The sequence below is a fragment of the Conger conger genome, chromosome 3 (genome assembly GCF_963514075.1).
Source record: "Conger conger chromosome 3, fConCon1.1, whole genome shotgun sequence".
Taxonomy (NCBI): domain Eukaryota; kingdom Metazoa; phylum Chordata; class Actinopteri; order Anguilliformes; family Congridae; genus Conger; species Conger conger.
Window position 1 is genome coordinate 28,544,984 of NC_083762.1, and position 17,925 is coordinate 28,562,908.

A 17,925-nucleotide genomic window follows, 5' to 3' on the forward strand; every position below is an offset into this window, starting at 1 on the left:
TTATATTCAGGTCATAGACAATGTTGAGATTCAAAATAGCTCTGCATGTATAGCTTTAGGGCGTAGATTTAGGACTCACATTAAATGGATTTAATATGAGCTATAAATCCATTTAGGGGAGATGTTGCCTATTTATATACATTTTCCTGTTATACATTACAATATGGCGCAGTGGGTAGCAATACCGCCTCACAGCAAGGAGGTCCTGGGTTCGAATCCCGGTCGGCCGGGGCCTCTCTGTGTGCAGTTTGCATGTTCTCCCCATGTTTGCGAGTGTTTCCTCTGGGTACTCCGGTTTCCTCGCACAGTACAAAGACATGCAGGTTAAGCTGATTGGGGAGTCTAAATTGCCTGTGGGTATGAGCGTGTGAGTGAGTGGTGTGCATGCCCTGCGATGGACTGGCAACCTGTCCATTGCCTTTCGCCCAATGTATGCTGGGATAGGCTCCAGCGACCCTGTTCAGGATAAGCGGGTTAAGATAATGGATGGATGGATGGACATTACAATATTATTACATATTAATAAATACATGCAACTTCTATAAAAAGTATAAAATCTGTTTTATTAGTGTCTGTGCAATGGCTCAATGATAGACGGAATTATGGTAGAACATATAGAAAGTAAAATTCAACAGGAGCCCCCCACCACCATTCTATGCGATTCTCACTAGGGTAACACACATATCAGTATACTGGTTTGAAAGGGGTTTGAGATACTCTGCTCACCAGCATGAATCTGTCACTCATTAATATTCATGAGGGATTTAATTTGCACCAAAAATAGCACAGCATATTAGGACAGGGACTCTGGGCTTTTGTGGGTTTGAAATGTGAAAAGAATGTGTGTTAATATGAGAATGGTCACCAAACACTCCAAGCTCTTCGGTTTGAAACCACAAATCAACATTCACAAACCCACTGTTTCTGTTTCTAATATACTTTGGTAAATCTTTTCCTGACTGTGCTTGACAATCCCTTGCATGACATACCTGCGTAGATCCCCCAGGCTATCACTACAAAATAAATCCAGAGTTATCAGTTGACCTACTGATAAAAAAATGAGTGGATAAGACCTCTGTATACACACAAACCTGTGTTAAAAATAGGACATCAAGAACTCTGAGATACTCATGTACAACACTTGCCAACCTCCATTAACCCAGAGAGGACATTACTGAACAAGTGCAAACTTGTTATAATATGAAGGCGATGGCAAACTCAATACTTGGGCAGATAGAGGCACAGTGACACCAGTAATTCCTGTCACCCTGCCCAACTAATCAAGAAGAGCTTGAAGTGACACTTCCTCAGATTCTGCATGATAACAGGAGGACACTTTTAATACTAGTCATGAAAAACTTTAATTCACAGACAATAATTTAATAGACAAACCTTGGAGAAAAAAATATTCCTTATAAACATAAAAAAATAGCACAATTGCTTGTAAAAAGAAAATCAATGGGAATAAAAACTACAGTATAAACTATAGTTTTCACTGGAGTCAAATTCTGTGCAAAATTGTACAGCTTTAAAGAGAGAAAAATAAAGAATTCCATACTCTCTCTCTCTCCTCCCTTTGGACAGCTATAACAGGACTGAATGCCATTAGCTGCATGTCCACGGGCCAGCCAGGCTGGGCCAAAAGCTTGGCTGAATTCATGCCTAGTTTTGTAGCAAAGACTCAGACGGCTGCTTTGCTTGTCCACTATATCTCTCCCATACAATGTCATACTCCCATTGAAAGATGACCGCCAATTTCTGTACTTTGATGGCAAACTACCCTCCGAACCCTGTCTTTGACCATGACTATGCCCCTTTACCCCAAACTGGTCTGATAAGGACTAAGGAGAATTGAGCAGCTAGTGATTCCACAGTACACTGCAGGGTACACTACACTATAATTCCCCATAGGAGAATATGGGTACAGGTGAGAGCATCTGGCCTGTGATGCAAGGGCCCTATCTTTTCACCTTCTTTCTAAGAGTTCGGGTCATTAGTGGGGCAGCTGGGTGTCTGCTTGAAGTTCGTAATGCTGTACAGCTCTGCTTCTGGATCACTGGTGCTTTGGAGGAGGACTTGACAGAACCTCTGGTTCTGAGCTGGCTCTGGTTTTTCTTCCCTGTATCTCTCTGTGGGGCTTCCCTGCGCTGATGGGCACCCCTGGTCTTTCCTCCAGAGAGGAAGTCCACAGGGAGAGCCTTTCCATGGTCTGTGAGCCTGGACGACCGGGCCCTGCTGGAACTGCAGGGCTTCATGGGGAAGTCTGACCGAGTCTGCCCCTTCTTAGGCAGTAACCTGGCAGGCATCTTTCTGGGTCTATAAGGAGATGCTGGTCCTTTTGATGGTCCCAGAGATTTTTCTTTCAAGGACTCGGTTTGTGGATTCTGCCTGCCTTGGGCTTGACCCCTTCTGGCCCGGGTCTGGACCCTCTTATCAGACTCAGAGCTTAGACCCCTGTTGGCACTGTCCGCAAGGGACGGGGTGGGAGTAAGGGTACCCAGCAAGAAACGGCTGCTGCTGGAGAGGGAAGAGGGACTAAAGAGCGCCCTCCTGCTGGAAACAGAGGAACCAGGCTCAGAGGGGCCACCACCCTCCAGACATGAGCCTGATGTGGAGGCACAGAAGTCTGCTATGCTGTTGCTTCCCCGGCCCTTGGAGGAGCTCCGTGTATCCTTCTGCTCCACAAACTGCTTCTCCTTATTGATGTCAGGACTAAGACTGCGGAACAGCTGCCGGACATGTGGGAATGGCTTTGGTTTGCCTACGGCTACTCCCTTAGGTGGGGTCTTCAAAATCCTGTTGGTCAAGGGATCATAGTACTTCAGCGGAGTTTTCTTGTACTTGTATTTGAAAGCGCTGTCACTATCAGAAGACTTCCGTTTCCTTCCGGTTCTCTTGATGGTGACTGGTTTCAAGGTACCCTGTCCCGAGTCAGGGGAGGAAAGGACGTAAACCACTGTTTTAGCTTGTAATGGGCTCATGATCTTGCTGTAGGATTCAGGCAGCTTCAATGCACATAGCCTCGTCTTCATGTCCGGTGTCCTCTCGAGACCAACATCTTGCTGAGGCTCCAAGTCTATGAGGGACATACTGGCCTTCTCCAAGACTTTCCGCCTAATGACAGGGCTGGTTAGTGGATTAGTCTGGGTGCTGTGGCTGACCTTAACCACCTGGCAACGGGAGGCCAGTCTCCAGGTCCTGCGGCCGGCCCTCCTCTGTAATACCCTGTGGCAAACAGGGTCTTCCTCAGGTTGATCCATTAAGGGCATAACATCTTCACAGCCCCATTCCTCATGCTCTTTATAAATTTTCCCTTTTTTGCCCTTCTTCCCAGACTTAACCAGGGACTCGCTCTCAAAGTAGCACCGGAAGCGCCCTTCCCTGAACTCGCGCACCATTGATTCAATTTTAAGGTCATCTTCATACATGACCTGTGACCATGTCTTTCCAATGAAAGACTGAGGTACATGTGGTAGCGCGGGGAGCACTTCCTCAATCTTACGCTCTTTCACTGGTGCAGCAGAAGGCTTCTTTCCCTCTTCAGGCTCAGGGAGGAGGTTCAATGCGGAGTCCAACTGCGTTTTGTACATCTGGTCCTCCAAGTTTATGTGCACCTCCATGAGGCATCCAACATCTTTCACCTCTGCTTTTGAGGCCTCCAATACGGCCAATACTGGTGTGTCCCAATCCACACTCGTCCCCGAGTCAGAGAAATTAGGGTTGGTGATGGAGCCCAAATGGAAGCTGTCCTCATCCCTTTCCTGCTTCTTTGGACTGCGGCCATAACAGTACTTCTCAATAACCTCCTCAATCACATTCTCCACTGCATCAGAGTATTCACTGGAGGCAGTGTGTGATCTTGGAGTGTTCCTCAAAGGCACCTTTGCTGAGGACCAAGCTGTTGGGCTTTTGGACTCCAGGGGTAAAAACGGCTGCTTGGAATGACTGCACTTTGCAGGAGGTGGTAAGGTAGTAATGGAAGAGCTTGTCCTGCTTCTAGGTCGGTCAGTCTTCTTGTGAGCTTTTCTGTGGAACTGAACCTGTGGGCTACAGGGCTGACTGGGGGGCAGGGCCTGTGAGCTACATGGCTGAACAAGGGGAGAATCTGTAGATGTGTGCGGGGCCAAGGCACAGCTGGCACTAGTCCTGTGCAGGAAGCCCTGGGTAGGGGAGTCCTTTTGTAAATGAGGGGGGTCCACTCCACTCTTCGGACTGACCTCTCTGGATGAGTTGCTTCTTGCTGGATGCACTGGAGAGGTCCTTCCTCCCCATGGGCCCATCACCACAGCAGAGCAAACATCCTCCATATACACCAACTGGCAGGACTCCTCATCAGAGCTGGGCATTTCCTCTCGGGTGCCAATTGTCTCCCCATCTTCCTCTAGTGCACAGTAGATGTCCGAGAGCTCCTCCCGTGGTTCTAACGGGCTGCTCAGTGAAGGCAGGTCAGCATGAGTTGGTCTGCAGACACATAGACAGGTATTTAGTGAGTGACACAGAGATATTGGATATAAAATTAACATATAAAATGTATGAACCAAAATTAATTGCTTTTAAATAATGTAATAACTTCTTGCACCCAGTCTTGAGGTTAGTTAAGCCATGATCTTCAGAAAATAATTATTTATATTAACCAAGACTTTGATACATAACTGGGTTGGAAGCCTGGGCCATCAATCGACAGGTGGAACATGGTCCCTGTCATGGGAAAATACCCACCTCCCCATGATTACCATTCCATCCAGTATCTGTGCACATTTGTATAACCATCATTTTCCGACCATTATCTCTCCGAAATCCCTATCAAATGGTTTGAAAGAATTTAAAATTTTAACATTGCTTAAACCATATATGAAGAGTTGATAAAGGTTGATTAGACTGCAGTGTCCAAACTGAATTTGTCCTACTCTGCCTCCTTGTTCAGTTAGAAATGTTTTATTCATGCACCATTACTTACTCCCCAGTGTGTATGTAGGAAGTTAGGACAGTGCAGGGAAGCTTTTAACCTTCAACAATCCATTACAGCTACTAAGGCAAAGCTACAACTCCATTATAAAAATCACAATATACTATGCATATGCATAATACTAAGACCTCAGGCAGACTGGCAGGATTGGTTTGGTTTTAGTTTCAGAAACATTTTAGATGATGAGGTTTTTTTTTTAAAATATACATTTTATTGCCTGATAATTCCCAGCCCCTAAGCTGAATTTGTTGGATCTCTGGAGATGGCAGACCCAAAGCATGAGGTCAGCGTATTCTTCATTTGTGCATCTGCACGTGCCTAGTCTGACCATGAATGGGCGCTATAGAGGGATGAGGCCAAAGGAAATGCTGGCTTATGCCCCATTATTCCCCAGCGAGCCTGAGCCAATTGTTGCCTTACCAAATGTGAACATCCGGCCATAACCAGCAATGGTGCGACAGAGACGCAAAAACACCCAGTCACAGGGCTCTGCAAACTTTAGCCAACTGGAGGCACCCAGGTTTTTGCCATCTTGACCAGTTCATACATATCACAGCAGCAAGTGTGGAACATCATGTCAAAACCGTTTTTTAGCTAGATAAATATTAGTTGGCACGCCTCATTATTCACAATATATTGAGGTAGACAAGTTTTTTATTCCATGTATAAAGAAGAATGGGGAAAAATGAATATACTTTCATTGACCACTTTATTAAGTACACCTTTCCCCCCCACACCTCACACAAGTACAACATGCTGCATCAAAAAGTTCAATGGAACATTCTACCTTAACCTTCTCAACAGTGTAATGCATGTCCTGGTTATATTAAGTCATTAACATTGCAATGACAGCATCACTATTCATTTAATTTCACACAAGATGGGAGAGTAATCCATTATTTCACCTTCCAACTCCTTAATTTTCCCACACTATAATATGTGGTTTTTATGAATACTGCTTACAAATGGAAATTGGAAATTGGAAGGACAACATAGATCCAACAAAACTTTTCTTAAAAAAAAAAAAAAAAAATTGTTTAGGGCCTCAATGGAAAGACTGATCCCATTTTACTAAATCCATGTATTGTTAAAATGCTTTGTTTTGTAAAACCCTCAATTTACTGTAGCAGTAAATACACCTGGATATGTTTTCATAAGCTTTCAAACAAATGTTTATTTCAGTGCTGTTGCGCTTGACAAATCTGTTTGTGTGAATCAGCTTTGTATGCAATTGCCATACATTCCATACATTTGACCAACATTTCAGACATCACAGACCTTACATTGTACATTGATAACGGAAGTGGCCGTGTACACTGTCTTTCAAGAGATCAAGAGAAGGTTTAAAAAGGAAGACACACCACTGATAAGTCACAGAAGGAGACTCACCTTGTGTCATTGTAGCGGTGCGGATGGTGTTGAATGACATCCTGCAGGAATCTCTCCATCAGGCTGCTGGATGTTGCATGAGTCCGAGCACTCCGCACCACCTCCCTGTGCCTGGGGCTCAGAATGTGCTGCACATTTGCAGGAAAACATGCAAATCACACTTTGCATTTCTTATATTCGGGTACCTTATCATTTCATTTACAAATGTTGCGACAATGTAACATGAGGAAAGTACCTGTTCCACACTGCTGTAGAGCACCTGGCAGCAGCTGCAGAATCCCTGTCTGGGGGGAGCAGCACCGGAGGGGCCAGGTACAGGCTGCTGCCTCGCACCGTTCCTGAGAGCAGAGATATCACAGTTTCCACATGGCACCTTCTGTATCATTTCCCTCGCACTGCCGATGTGCTCCTCAGAAGCAGGACGTGGAAAATCCAGGTTCAAAAAGTAAAAGTCCTCCCCAGTATTTTCTTCCAATCATCTGCGTTTGCTAATTAGCACAATTCTTCAGCCAGGAGGTAGAACTAATCAGCTGGCTGAATTCATGGGTGGAAGAAATGCACGGCAGAACTTTTACTTTCTGACCCCTGGACTGTACACCTCTGCTGAGAAGCCAGTGTTACACAGCAATCACAGTGAGGCACATGTATTTAATGTGTGACCTCTAAATGGTGTAGATCAGGGTTTACAGTCCGATTTAAATATCTCAAGGCAAATTAGACTATGGTATCGGACAAGTAAGCCAAAGCCAAGGTATTATACGGTCAAATTAAAACCATTGCACTCAATAGTACTCTCTCTTTCAGGGGAGCAGATATGCCAATTTGGCTACAATACAAATAGATATAGGGTCATTCCCTGAAAAATCAACCAGAGGTGTGGGAGTTGACAAATCCAATGAGGCTAATGTTTTGGATGCTATTTATTGAATATATAAAGAACATTTACACAACGTTTGGGCGGAATTGTCCAAAATCAACCAGAGGTGTGGGAGTTCACAGAATGATGCCTATACACACTTTTTAAAATAAATATGTTGCCCAATGTGGAATGTCCAATCATCTGCAACTGCAGCTGGTTCAAGCTGCAAACCGCACTGCCGATTTGGGACAGTTTTCCTCTGAAAGATGTGGTATTGCCAGCTGCTTAAATTTTTTTTTTTTTTTTTTTTTTTTTTTTTTTTTTAATATAACATTACATTTCAGATAACAGCCAAGTTTGCATATAGCAGAGACAGAGGAAGACCTTACATGAGACTGCAACCTACGGATCAACCAGCAGGGGTCACTAGACATTGATGAACGTAGAAGCCTATCCAACTGAATCCTCCCAATCCCTGGGCTACACAATTGACACCCTATGGAGCGACCGGCCACAATGGGCACTGGTACAGTCCGGATTCCATCTGAGGCTGTGAGGCTTATCCATGCAACACATTTGTGGGGCCTTAACCAAATAAGCCAAACAGCAGCCCTCTAACACTTATTTTGACTGATTATACAAAAATATGCAAGCTGGCTCTTATATAAAATATAAAATAAAATAAAAAATAAAGTGCAGAAAGACATTTTGCTGGAAAAACTGGCAATACTGTGCACTGTCCAAGGACTCACCCACAGTCCTGCTCCATCTTGTTCAGAGCCTCAGCTTGGCCATGCTCTGCCTCTGTCAGAACAACACAAGGGAAACTATTCTCAATAGGAATTAACTGTTTGGATTTTACAACTTTCGAGCAGATAAGCCAATTTAATAAGCACACTTTAAATCAGTTCCCTCTTCCCTTTTTCCTACAAGAGAGCCTAGAAATTCAGGGCAATAACACGTTAGTATTTTTTTAATGGGGGGGAAGAAATTTCCCCCTTCCCCAGCCTCTCTCTCAGGCCAGTTAATCTTTCTTCACCGTCATATTGGAATGTCAAAAATGTGTTATATAGGTAAGCAAACTCACAGGAAATTGTATTCTGAGAGGACACTATTCAAAGATGGGGGCGACTGTCATCTCTTACCTTGGGTGCAGCGCTCCTCAGCAGGCATGGTTCTATCATATATCTGAGGAAACACACACAGGATTAAGCACACAAAGCCAACCACAGCAACAGAAGCACAGACCTACCTTTACATGCTAATTTTAACAGAGCTACTAATCGCAAAGAAGAAAATCTGAGTGTAACAAGAACAAGCCAGAAGTCACTAAATGAATGGTGCAGAAAGGTGAAGCTGTGATTTTCTTGACAAAACACTATCCGACAAACGGTGACGTATAGCTCAGTGGATAGTGAGGTAGGCTGCACAGGCAAAAATGTAGTGAGGTGCAAACCAAGGTGAGAGCAATTGTAAAAACAACAAAAAAATGTTTTTGGTTTTTGCAATAAACTACTTGGGAGGATAATAGTGTGTGCAACTAGCTTTTTCTTTTTGTGATATAGTTCAGAGAATCCACCTACATAGCCTGTATGTTTTAACTATTTACTTAAACAGTGTGCACTTCACTCATTCTCCTTTTACTGGTTTAGGAAATTGAAACACTGGATATATACTGACGTGGTGCACAGTGGCCTGTGTGGCAATCTGACAGACAGGTCAGGGTAGCGTCCGCCACGGTGCTGGCCAATCACATTGCATCAAACTATTCACAATCTCCAGCCATCTTCAACAACACTGTTGAGGAAACACTGTCCATCCATGAAATGACATCTGCAAAAATAAAATGCATCCAGATGCTTATAAACTGTACTAGTTCATAATAAAATAAGAGCTGAGATGCAGGTTTGAGGTATTAATTAATTAATAATATTCAACATTATAATCACCAAATTCCAGTATTTTTCAAACTAGGGGTCAGGATCCACTGGTGGGATACATGAGATACAAATTGGAAAAATAAATGGCACTTTCCATTGACACTTGCACCAGTCAAATGAAGCATTGCAGTTAACCTACACACACTAGACTAGTTACAGTGTAATGTAATTTTTATATAGTGTTTATATATACATAAACCTAAATGTAACATATTTATACATTATAGCATATTATAACCTATATTTTAACAAGTGGGTTAGGCGTCAGAAAGCTTGGGGAAAACTGACCGATGTGGTCAATCAGTCAGCCAATGCCAACCCTAACAAACATAAGTCAAAGAGCTAGCTATAAGCTACATTAACTGATAATAATCTGTCAAAAAAGGATTTGCTTAAGTGCCTAGCTAGTTGGATAACCGGGATATGTAATGGTGCAACACGAAAACTATTCCAGCGAGTGATCAACATATGGCAAGTTATTCATAACTTCTGAGCAATGTTAGACATTTTATTTGACGCTGGCGACATAAATGCATATTATTACTTAACGTTAGCCAATCAAAAGCCAACTGTAACGTACAGCGCAAACTTAGTAGCGAAGTTAATCGCTGTCGTTACTTCGATTGTAACTACTTAGCAAGAAAGCGAATATTTTGGTCGCGACATAGAATACCGGTACTTCACTAACCTAACATTATTGCTAACTCACTAACCACATTAGCAAGTTATCCAAGAGTGGCATTCAGTTCAATCGCACAGGTTACCTCGATTATGGTAACGAGCGACATCCGATGAGTCCCTTGTAGGTTGAAGGCAGAGCCGTAGAACTGCGAATGCTGATTGGCTGTCTGAAAACAGCCACTGGTTTCAGGCCTACCAAAACAAATGTATCAATGAACTGGCAAGGTAATAGCTAGCTAAAACAAATAATACATTGCAGCCTTCTCACAACACATCATCCTAAGATTTTCTAGAGTCCTGAGTCCATGGGATAGATACAACGTAGATGTGGTGCAGTTAAAAAAACTAGCAATATCGGTCAGGCCCAACGATCGCCGCCGCTAAATGGCTAGCTAGCTAGCTATCTCGCGAAAGTCTGTAATTATAGCCACATTAATTGATCTGCAAGAAAGTTAAATTATATGCAAATACAAACGAACTGGCTATTACGGGTAGGCTACCTCTTGTTATCAGTAATACCAGGTTTGTGTTATTCCATACAAATCCTTAGGATTCACGGATTTAACTTTCACAATATTCTCTTCTCTTTCCGCAGAGTGTTGGTGACGAAAAAGATGGGACTCGCCTACTTCTGAGACGACAAATTAAAGGGGAAGCACTGCAATTTATGTCGGCAAAACATTTTTTAAATGTAAATAAGTGTTGATAATGGTCTTGAATACTGATTAGAATCATCTTTAAACAAATCACTTTTAAAAATAATCGAAGATAGGAAGGGGGGAAAGCATGTTCTGAACCTGGACTGTCATTGTCATGTCTTGAACAAACTATAATGGAAACTCCTTTAAACTTTTTTCTCACTTTAATAACTCTGGAACTGGAGCTCTGAAGTTAAATACAAGATAGCTGTGTAACGTTATTTCTGTGTACCCAGGTACGTTTCCGAAAATTTGACAATATCTCTAATGAAAACGTTTTTCATTAACGCTGTAAAAATTAACCTTATATTGTAAAACTCAACATTGTACTTGGACTCGAATGTATTGAAAGGTTCTTTCATGTAGTCAGGGATATTGCGTTTGAACAGGCCCGTAAAAGGTACAGGGGGAAACATTTTGTGTGTTGAACTGTGATGGCATGTTCCCAAATAGTGCCTTTGCATTTGTTTTGAGTACAGACATGGGCGGATAGTGTAATTTAGCACTAGGTGTGGTTGGAAAATGTTTTTTTCGTGTTTTTTTTTTTCCGGGAGGACAAGTTGGATGTCCTCACTCTGTCCTCCCTTGGAGGAATGGAAAAACAGTATGCGGGAATGATTGAGTGAAAGTGTCATTGTGTGTGTGTGTGTGTGTGTGTGTGTGTGTGTGTGCGCGCGCGTGCGCGCCACTTCTCATTTTCCAGTGTTGCCCCAGCCGGCGCTGTTTAAGGGGCAGGAAACGCCCAGCAGTGAGTCAGAATGCGAAGGTTTTAAAAACAGAAGGGACTGGTCTGGTATGATGAGAAGAGAGGACCTGGAGCTGCCTACGACTACAAAAATTCCAAGAACCAAGACACCCTACAGTAAGCTCCAGTTATCTATTTCTGAAATAAATATATCCAAGCAATTAATGATGAATAGGACTTTTGAACAATACCACAGAATAAATGTCAATATTTACTTATTTGTTTGTGACTCACAGGACCTCAGCCATCCAAACTAGAACAGTTGTGTAATAATGGAAGACTGGGAGAATTACACCTATGATTATTTGGAGTATGGTGAGATTGAAGAAGAGGTACAAGGACATGTCCAGGGAGAACCTTTGCATATAATTTCAGTGGTGATCTTCTGCATTTCCTTTGTGCTTGGTGTCATTGGGAATGGAATTGTCATCTGGGTGACAGCGTTCAAGAGCAAGCGGACAGTGAACAGCATCTGGCTGCAGAACCTGGCCATAGCAGACTTTGTGTTTGTGCTCTTTCTCCCCTTCTCCATTGATTACGTGCTTCGGGACTTCCACTGGAACTTTGGACTGGTGATGTGCAAGCTAAACTCCTTCATACTGATGGTAAACATGTATGCCAGTGTGCTGTTTCTGACAGTGATCAGTTTGGACCGCTACATCTCCGTGGTCCATTTCACTAGGTCTCAGACACTGCGCACAGTGAGGCGAGCTTGGTGCGTATGCTGTGGCGTGTGGGCTGTGGCTGTTGCCATCAGCTTCCCCTCCCTGGTATTCAGGGATATCATACAGTTGCACAATAAGGTGTTGTGCTTCAGCAACTATTACGTCCAGGACAGACACAGTGGAGCCATGCGACACATGGCTATGGTAATTGTCCGGACAGTGGTCGGATTCCTGCTCCCGTTCAGTGCCATCAGTGTGAGCAGCATACTGCTCGCGGTCCGGGTCCGCTACTCCAACTCTGTTCGTCTGCCCAGCTTCTCCAGGACAATTTCAGCACTTGTTCTGGCCTTCTTTGTATGCTGGGTGCCCTTTCACATCTTCAGCCTCATGGAGCTGTCGATGCACTACTCACTGCATTTACACGCTGTGCTAAAAACAGGCTTCCCTCTGGCTACCAGCCTGGCCTTTTTCAACAGCTGTATAAACCCTTTGCTTTATGTGCTGTTGGGCAAGAAGGTCCGTCTTCTACTGAAACGGTCCTGCCTGGAGATCACAAAGAGGTCCTTACGGGAAATTACCCAGTCCATCTCTGCCACAGAGTCCCTGTCTGTACAGGCCATCGGTGCTTTAGAGGAGCCCATCGCACTGACCACTGTATGACCGAAACTTGTTTTTTGAATAAAATGGCAGTTTGCCACATCTTAAATTTTCTATCAAATTATTATTTAGATTCAGATACTATACACAGATACTCTGTGATACAGATTTATCTTTGTATATATTATTGCATATACAATACATATATTAAAATATACATATGTCTAATGTATTTTAACATGAGAAATTTGTACACTTTTTAAACTCAATTAATTGTATTTATCTATCAATTAATAAATTATAGCTGTACTGAATGTCCTAAAGTTAGTTCAACAGTGTAAAAAAAACAAGGCTGATCCTGAATAAAAATCGAAAATTTGTATTTTTACATAAGTACTGTTACTATGGACCTTCCTTGTAACAAAGCATTTCAATTGTTGAGTGACATCTCAAGTGTTTAAATGTCTTCTCATTCTCCATTGCACCTTCACTTCTAATTCTGTTAGGATCATATTTGTCCAAATTCAAGTTACACTTACACTGTAACTGTACAACATTGTTTGATTAATATCCTTAAATGAAGGCAACAGATGCTGGACACAATAACTCTAAAATCACCTAACACTATTCCAAAGAGGCTATTGCCTCGGTGTGCTTTCTTCCTGAAGCCAGGCCATTGTTGATTTGTGTGGTGCTTCTGCTATTTCCTGTTTTCTTTAACTGGCACACAGATGGGAATGAGAGGAATAACATCCACACATGAGGTCAAGAGGGTGGTGCACATAAATAGACCTTGCATTAATCATTTCTTGGGTCTGTACTGCATGACTAATCTGTGCGGGGCCATTTTAAATCTTATTAATCCACACTGTTGAAAACAATTACTCTGTAAATGTCTGACATCTTATATTTAGAGCTACATACATCACGTCAATTGTTGTGAAACACTTGGAAAAACGCCCATATGAAATTGTATCACTCATTATATGGAAGAGAATTGCAGTGAAATTCAGCATTACAAAATCATTTTATTTTATTTTTAAAAAATGCAATCCTACTTATGCAATATTTTCCAACTAAAGAGAGCAGGCTAACCAAAAAAAAAAAAAAAAAAAGTAAGTTTATTGAACAATATAGTATTGTACTTCCACTTGTTTTCATTACTGCAGTAACGTTTTAGACTTGGTTGAAGGCAGCTGCAACCTATGATATTCTCCAGCTAATTTGTCACCGCTACTCACTGACACCATCTAAAAACAACAAGACAAACACCAATGTCAAGATAGATTTATACTATGCACACAGTATGCACTCATGAAGCACTTAATTAGGAACACCTACACACCTACTTATTCATGCGATTATCTAATCAGCCAATTGTGTGGCAGCAGTGCAATAAATACAATCATGCAGATATGGGTCAGGAGCTTCAATTAATGTTCACATCAACCATCAGAATGGGGAAAAATGTGATCTTTAGAGAGGCCAGAGGAGAATGGTCAGACTTGTCAAAGCTGACAGGAAGGTGGCAGTAATGCATATAACCACACATTACAAAAGTGTATTATACAGAAGAGTATCTCTGAACATAGAATGCAATTGGATAGGCTACAGCAGCAGAAGACTTAATAAGTCTAAAAAGTCTAAATAAGTGTTCACTGAGTTAGTATTAGTATTAATATGTGCCTGAAAGCAGGCTTTCCATCTGCATTTCAACTTATGTCGGCCTCATAAGCCCAGGAGTTCCCATTCCAAAAAAACTATTGTTGGCAATGACAGTGAGCAGTTTGCGTGCAAGGACAAATTGGAGCCACATAGCTACTGGCACCAGTGTCATTATTACTTTGACCAAAATATTGTGAAATATTCATCAGTGCACCCAAACACAAGAAGGACAACAAGGCTAAAGTTGTAGGCACATTTGCCTCCAGCAAAGCTGCATATCAATATTCAATACAGTACTTCGTTGTGCTATTTCCCTTCCCTGCTGGGCCTCATTGCTCCCAACAGGAAAACATCAGCTAGTTGCTGAGTGGTGGGGAGATACAGCCAGATCAGCGCAGGGGCCCTGTTAAGCTCAGGAATGTTTCAGTTTCCTAGTAACACTCATTTGTGAGCATACAAATTAGCAAGAACAGTGGGCACACTTTCCCAGGTTGGCCATAATTAATATATGAGCATTTCTTTACTCAAGAGTACATTATATCTTTGAGAAATGTGATACCTGTTTATTACTGTGCGGTGCACCGTTAGTACATTTAATTGTCCAAACATTATGCAGAGCATTTCCAAAGCTGATTTTGGGATTATTCATGTGGGTTTCTGTGTACATATGGCAGTAGCAGAACTCAGGGAAACCTAAAACAATAAATCTATAGAATATGTAAGATAAATATACAGATTACAGAATAACATTTTTGTTCCATCTGAATGTTTTGCTTGAGCGCCATGTTCCATTTTGTACAGCAAAAAATATTTTCTGTAGCCCCCAATGCAACGGGTTAAACACTTTCTGCAAATTGCAAGATAGCTCTTAATTTTAATTTTTTACTGATTATAAATTATATGAAAAGTTTTTAAAAGTGTGCAAAAGTTTGGGAACCCTTATTCTTTTGTTACTTAAAAAAAAAAGATGATTACTAATTTTCTTGTTAGGGCTTCATTGAGTCAGGTGAGTATAATTCTAGGGCTGAACTTTTTATTCTGAAGTAACTCTATGCCTTCTAAAGTATCCAAAGGTTGTTCTGCCTGTTGTCCAAAGATTTTAAAACATGCCATACATGCAAGGAGGCCAAAGAATATTTCTGAGCTAGAGATTGTAAGGGTAATTTTCTTAATTGATTCTTAATTGACAATGTGTGTTAACATAAAGACAATCATGTGATTACAAATAACCTTTCAGTGATAATCCTTATTACTATTAGACCACTTTCTGAATTAGGAGTCTTTCTCTGTCTCTCTCCCAGCAGACAGACAGCCTTTGACCTGCTTCTCCTGGAAGGGGGTAGCTAGCACATTCCGGTCTTACAGCAAGGTCAACAAAGGGGTATTCAGAAGATAAAATACTGATAAATGTTCATGGCCAGCTTCATGTCTTTTTGTTTTGGTAAAGCCCCCCCTTCAGGAAAAGTTTGTATAAGAGTCTTACTGATTCAAATCAGAAAACCGGTAAGCTTTCTCACTTTCTGTCATTTCTTTGCAAATAAATACGAAAGTTAAACTCAAGTATAGCTATCGTTGTTTTTACTGGGATCTGTTTCATCAGATGATGCTCACCTGTGAAATGTTAAAAAGGGCATTTTGTCCCTAGCAAGGTGTTCTGTCAGGAAGAATGGGGAAAAATTGCAAAAGGGAGAATTGAAACACTCTTAGCTGGCTACATGAAGCATTTACAAGGTGTTATAGTTGCCTTAGGACAGGGGTCGGCAACCCTGGTCCTGGAGAGCCGCAGGGTGTGGTGGCTTTCGTTGTTGCTTGGCATTAATTGACCAATGAAAGCCGTTGATTACACAGTTAACTCACCTCACCTGGTTTCTTGGGTCTGAGTCGCTTGCTTATTTTAAGGTGGAGACGAAAGCCAGCACACCCTGCGGCTCTCCAGGACCAGGGTTGCCAACCCCTGCCTTAGGAGTTACACAGTACAAAATTCCCAAACTTTTGGGTTCCCAAACTTTTTCATAGGGCCCTTTTCCTTTTTTTCCATTCTGAATCATGTTTAATGCTGTACCATTTAGAGTTCAGGTTCACTTCTGTTCACTCAGATATGAATTATAAATGCTTTTTGACCAGGGGTGCCCAGATTTTTTAGCACACCACTGTATTAGAAATGCATTACAAACAGTGGGAGCAGCAAGGATGACATTTGGGAAATGTATTTGCTGGTAAAGTAAACAAAATCTATGTCACAAATCAAAACACATCCAAGAGTAATTTCCTTCCAGAACAATTCTCCTAAATTAGGTTCTGTATGCCTTGGAAACATAATCAGATATATTCTAACCACATACTTGTATTTTAGTGTACACAATACATATACTAATGGCATACCAAATGTATGGGGAATATTGATAGATAAAATAATATGGCAAACAAACTAAAAAAAAACCCTGTCAGTGCACAAGATTCACACATTTGCATTAGTAAATCCAATTATTTGACAGCATCATTGGTGGACCACCTTTCCACAATGTCATGCTCTTTATATAGATCTCTTGACAAGTAGATAAAACACATCAAAAAACATTAAGATAGTGTCCAGGACGGCCCTAGGCCCCCCTGATGAGAGATTGACGGGGGATGGGTTAGGAAGGAATGCATTGTTAACCCCTCGCACACGCCATCGAGGTGGTAGTAAGCACGCCCGTAAGAGGAAAAATATGTGGTTCAGAGATAATGAGCAGCCATACTTGTCAGCGGAGGAGTCTGAAGTCGGGGGACTTAGATTTAGGGTTTTAGGGAGCAAGGTTAAAGTTCTGACTGAGAATACCCCAACCCTACAAGGGAGGGGCACAATGCCTGGCTAAAGCAAAAAGATAAGGAAAACGGAAGGGATGTCAATACCAAAAGAATATTAAGAGGCTTTAAGGGCCTTCCTGATTATAGCACAAATAATTTATCGGATAGATTCAAAGGACTAACAGTGGAGGAGTTAAATGATGAATTACACTCAGCTATTAGCTGGATGTCCTTTGTAGATCCCTTAAGGCGCCACAAAAAGGGGCACTTGAAGAGTGTATTGAGATGGTGGCAGGCATTAACTTCTGGCTTGCATGAGATCAAGGTGTGGAGGAAGTCAAGGAGAGACTATGAAATTGAAACAGATGATGAATAGGTTCCTTAAAAAAATACAAAAAAGCTAGTGTTTCTCCACTCGTATATTAAGATGGTGGAAATTCCTAAACCGGAGGGGCACATGAGATAAAGTATTGGGGAAATTTCTTTTGAGGTATGAGAAAATGACAGTGGGAAAAACAGAAGTGATGAATATGGTCATTAAAAAACAAGTTGCATAAGAGATAAATGTCTTCCCGCTTGAAATATTGGGGACATTTCTTATCAAAAAGGTACACTTTTGTATGCAAAAAAGATATATAAGGCATAAGCTTTTAGACCTTAGGATAGGATCTTAGAATTTTGCTTCAAAAGATATCTATGGGCTGTTGAAGAGAGAGCAACGCAAGAGTTGTGGCAGCGGGACTGATGTCGAAGAGGTGTTCACGCGCATTCCTCATCATACAGAAAAGCTGGTGAAAGAGTTAAAGGGCTTTTACGACATGCTTGGAGCCGTGAACTGCACCTGGAGGCCAACAGACGGGACGCGGGGTTCCTCCACGCTACAGAACACCTTCCTGCTGGACCCACGCAAGAACCTGAAGCCTCCCCCCC

At 41.9% G+C, this 17,925-nt stretch overlaps 2 protein-coding genes across 6 annotated transcripts; one reads left to right on the top strand and one right to left on the bottom strand.

Moving 5' to 3' along the window:
- Positions 1-1,336: 1,336 nt before the first annotated feature.
- zdbf2 (zinc finger, DBF-type containing 2) lies at positions 1,337-10,461 on the bottom strand. The gene is made up of 8 exons (XM_061236200.1): positions 10,336-10,461; positions 9,919-10,027; positions 8,895-9,047; positions 8,360-8,402; positions 7,967-8,018; positions 6,591-6,693; positions 6,356-6,483; positions 1,337-4,461 (listed from the first exon to the last, which is right to left on the bottom strand). The coding sequence occupies exons 4-8, from the start codon at positions 8,385-8,387 to the stop codon at positions 1,959-1,961; spliced, it is 2,814 nt and encodes a 937-aa protein (XP_061092184.1). The 5' UTR covers positions 8,388-8,402; positions 8,895-9,047; positions 9,919-10,027; positions 10,336-10,461; the 3' UTR covers positions 1,337-1,958.
- On the top strand, positions 9,940-12,933 carry cmklr2 (chemerin chemokine-like receptor 2). 5 transcript variants are annotated; one of them, XM_061236202.1, is made up of 4 exons: positions 9,940-10,060; positions 10,431-10,526; positions 11,237-11,395; positions 11,515-12,933. In XM_061236202.1, the coding sequence occupies exon 4, from the start codon at positions 11,551-11,553 to the stop codon at positions 12,601-12,603; it is 1,053 nt and encodes a 350-aa protein (XP_061092186.1). In that variant the 5' UTR covers positions 9,940-10,060; positions 10,431-10,526; positions 11,237-11,395; positions 11,515-11,550; the 3' UTR covers positions 12,604-12,933. The 5 variants fall into 5 exon arrangements, with proteins under 5 accessions (XP_061092186.1, XP_061092185.1, XP_061092187.1 ...); XM_061236201.1 differs by lacking the exon at positions 9,940-10,060 and adding an exon at positions 10,067-10,326; XM_061236203.1 differs by lacking the exon at positions 9,940-10,060 and adding an exon at positions 10,067-10,326 and having other exon boundaries at positions 11,248-11,395.
- Positions 12,934-17,925: the final 4,992 nt, after the last annotated feature.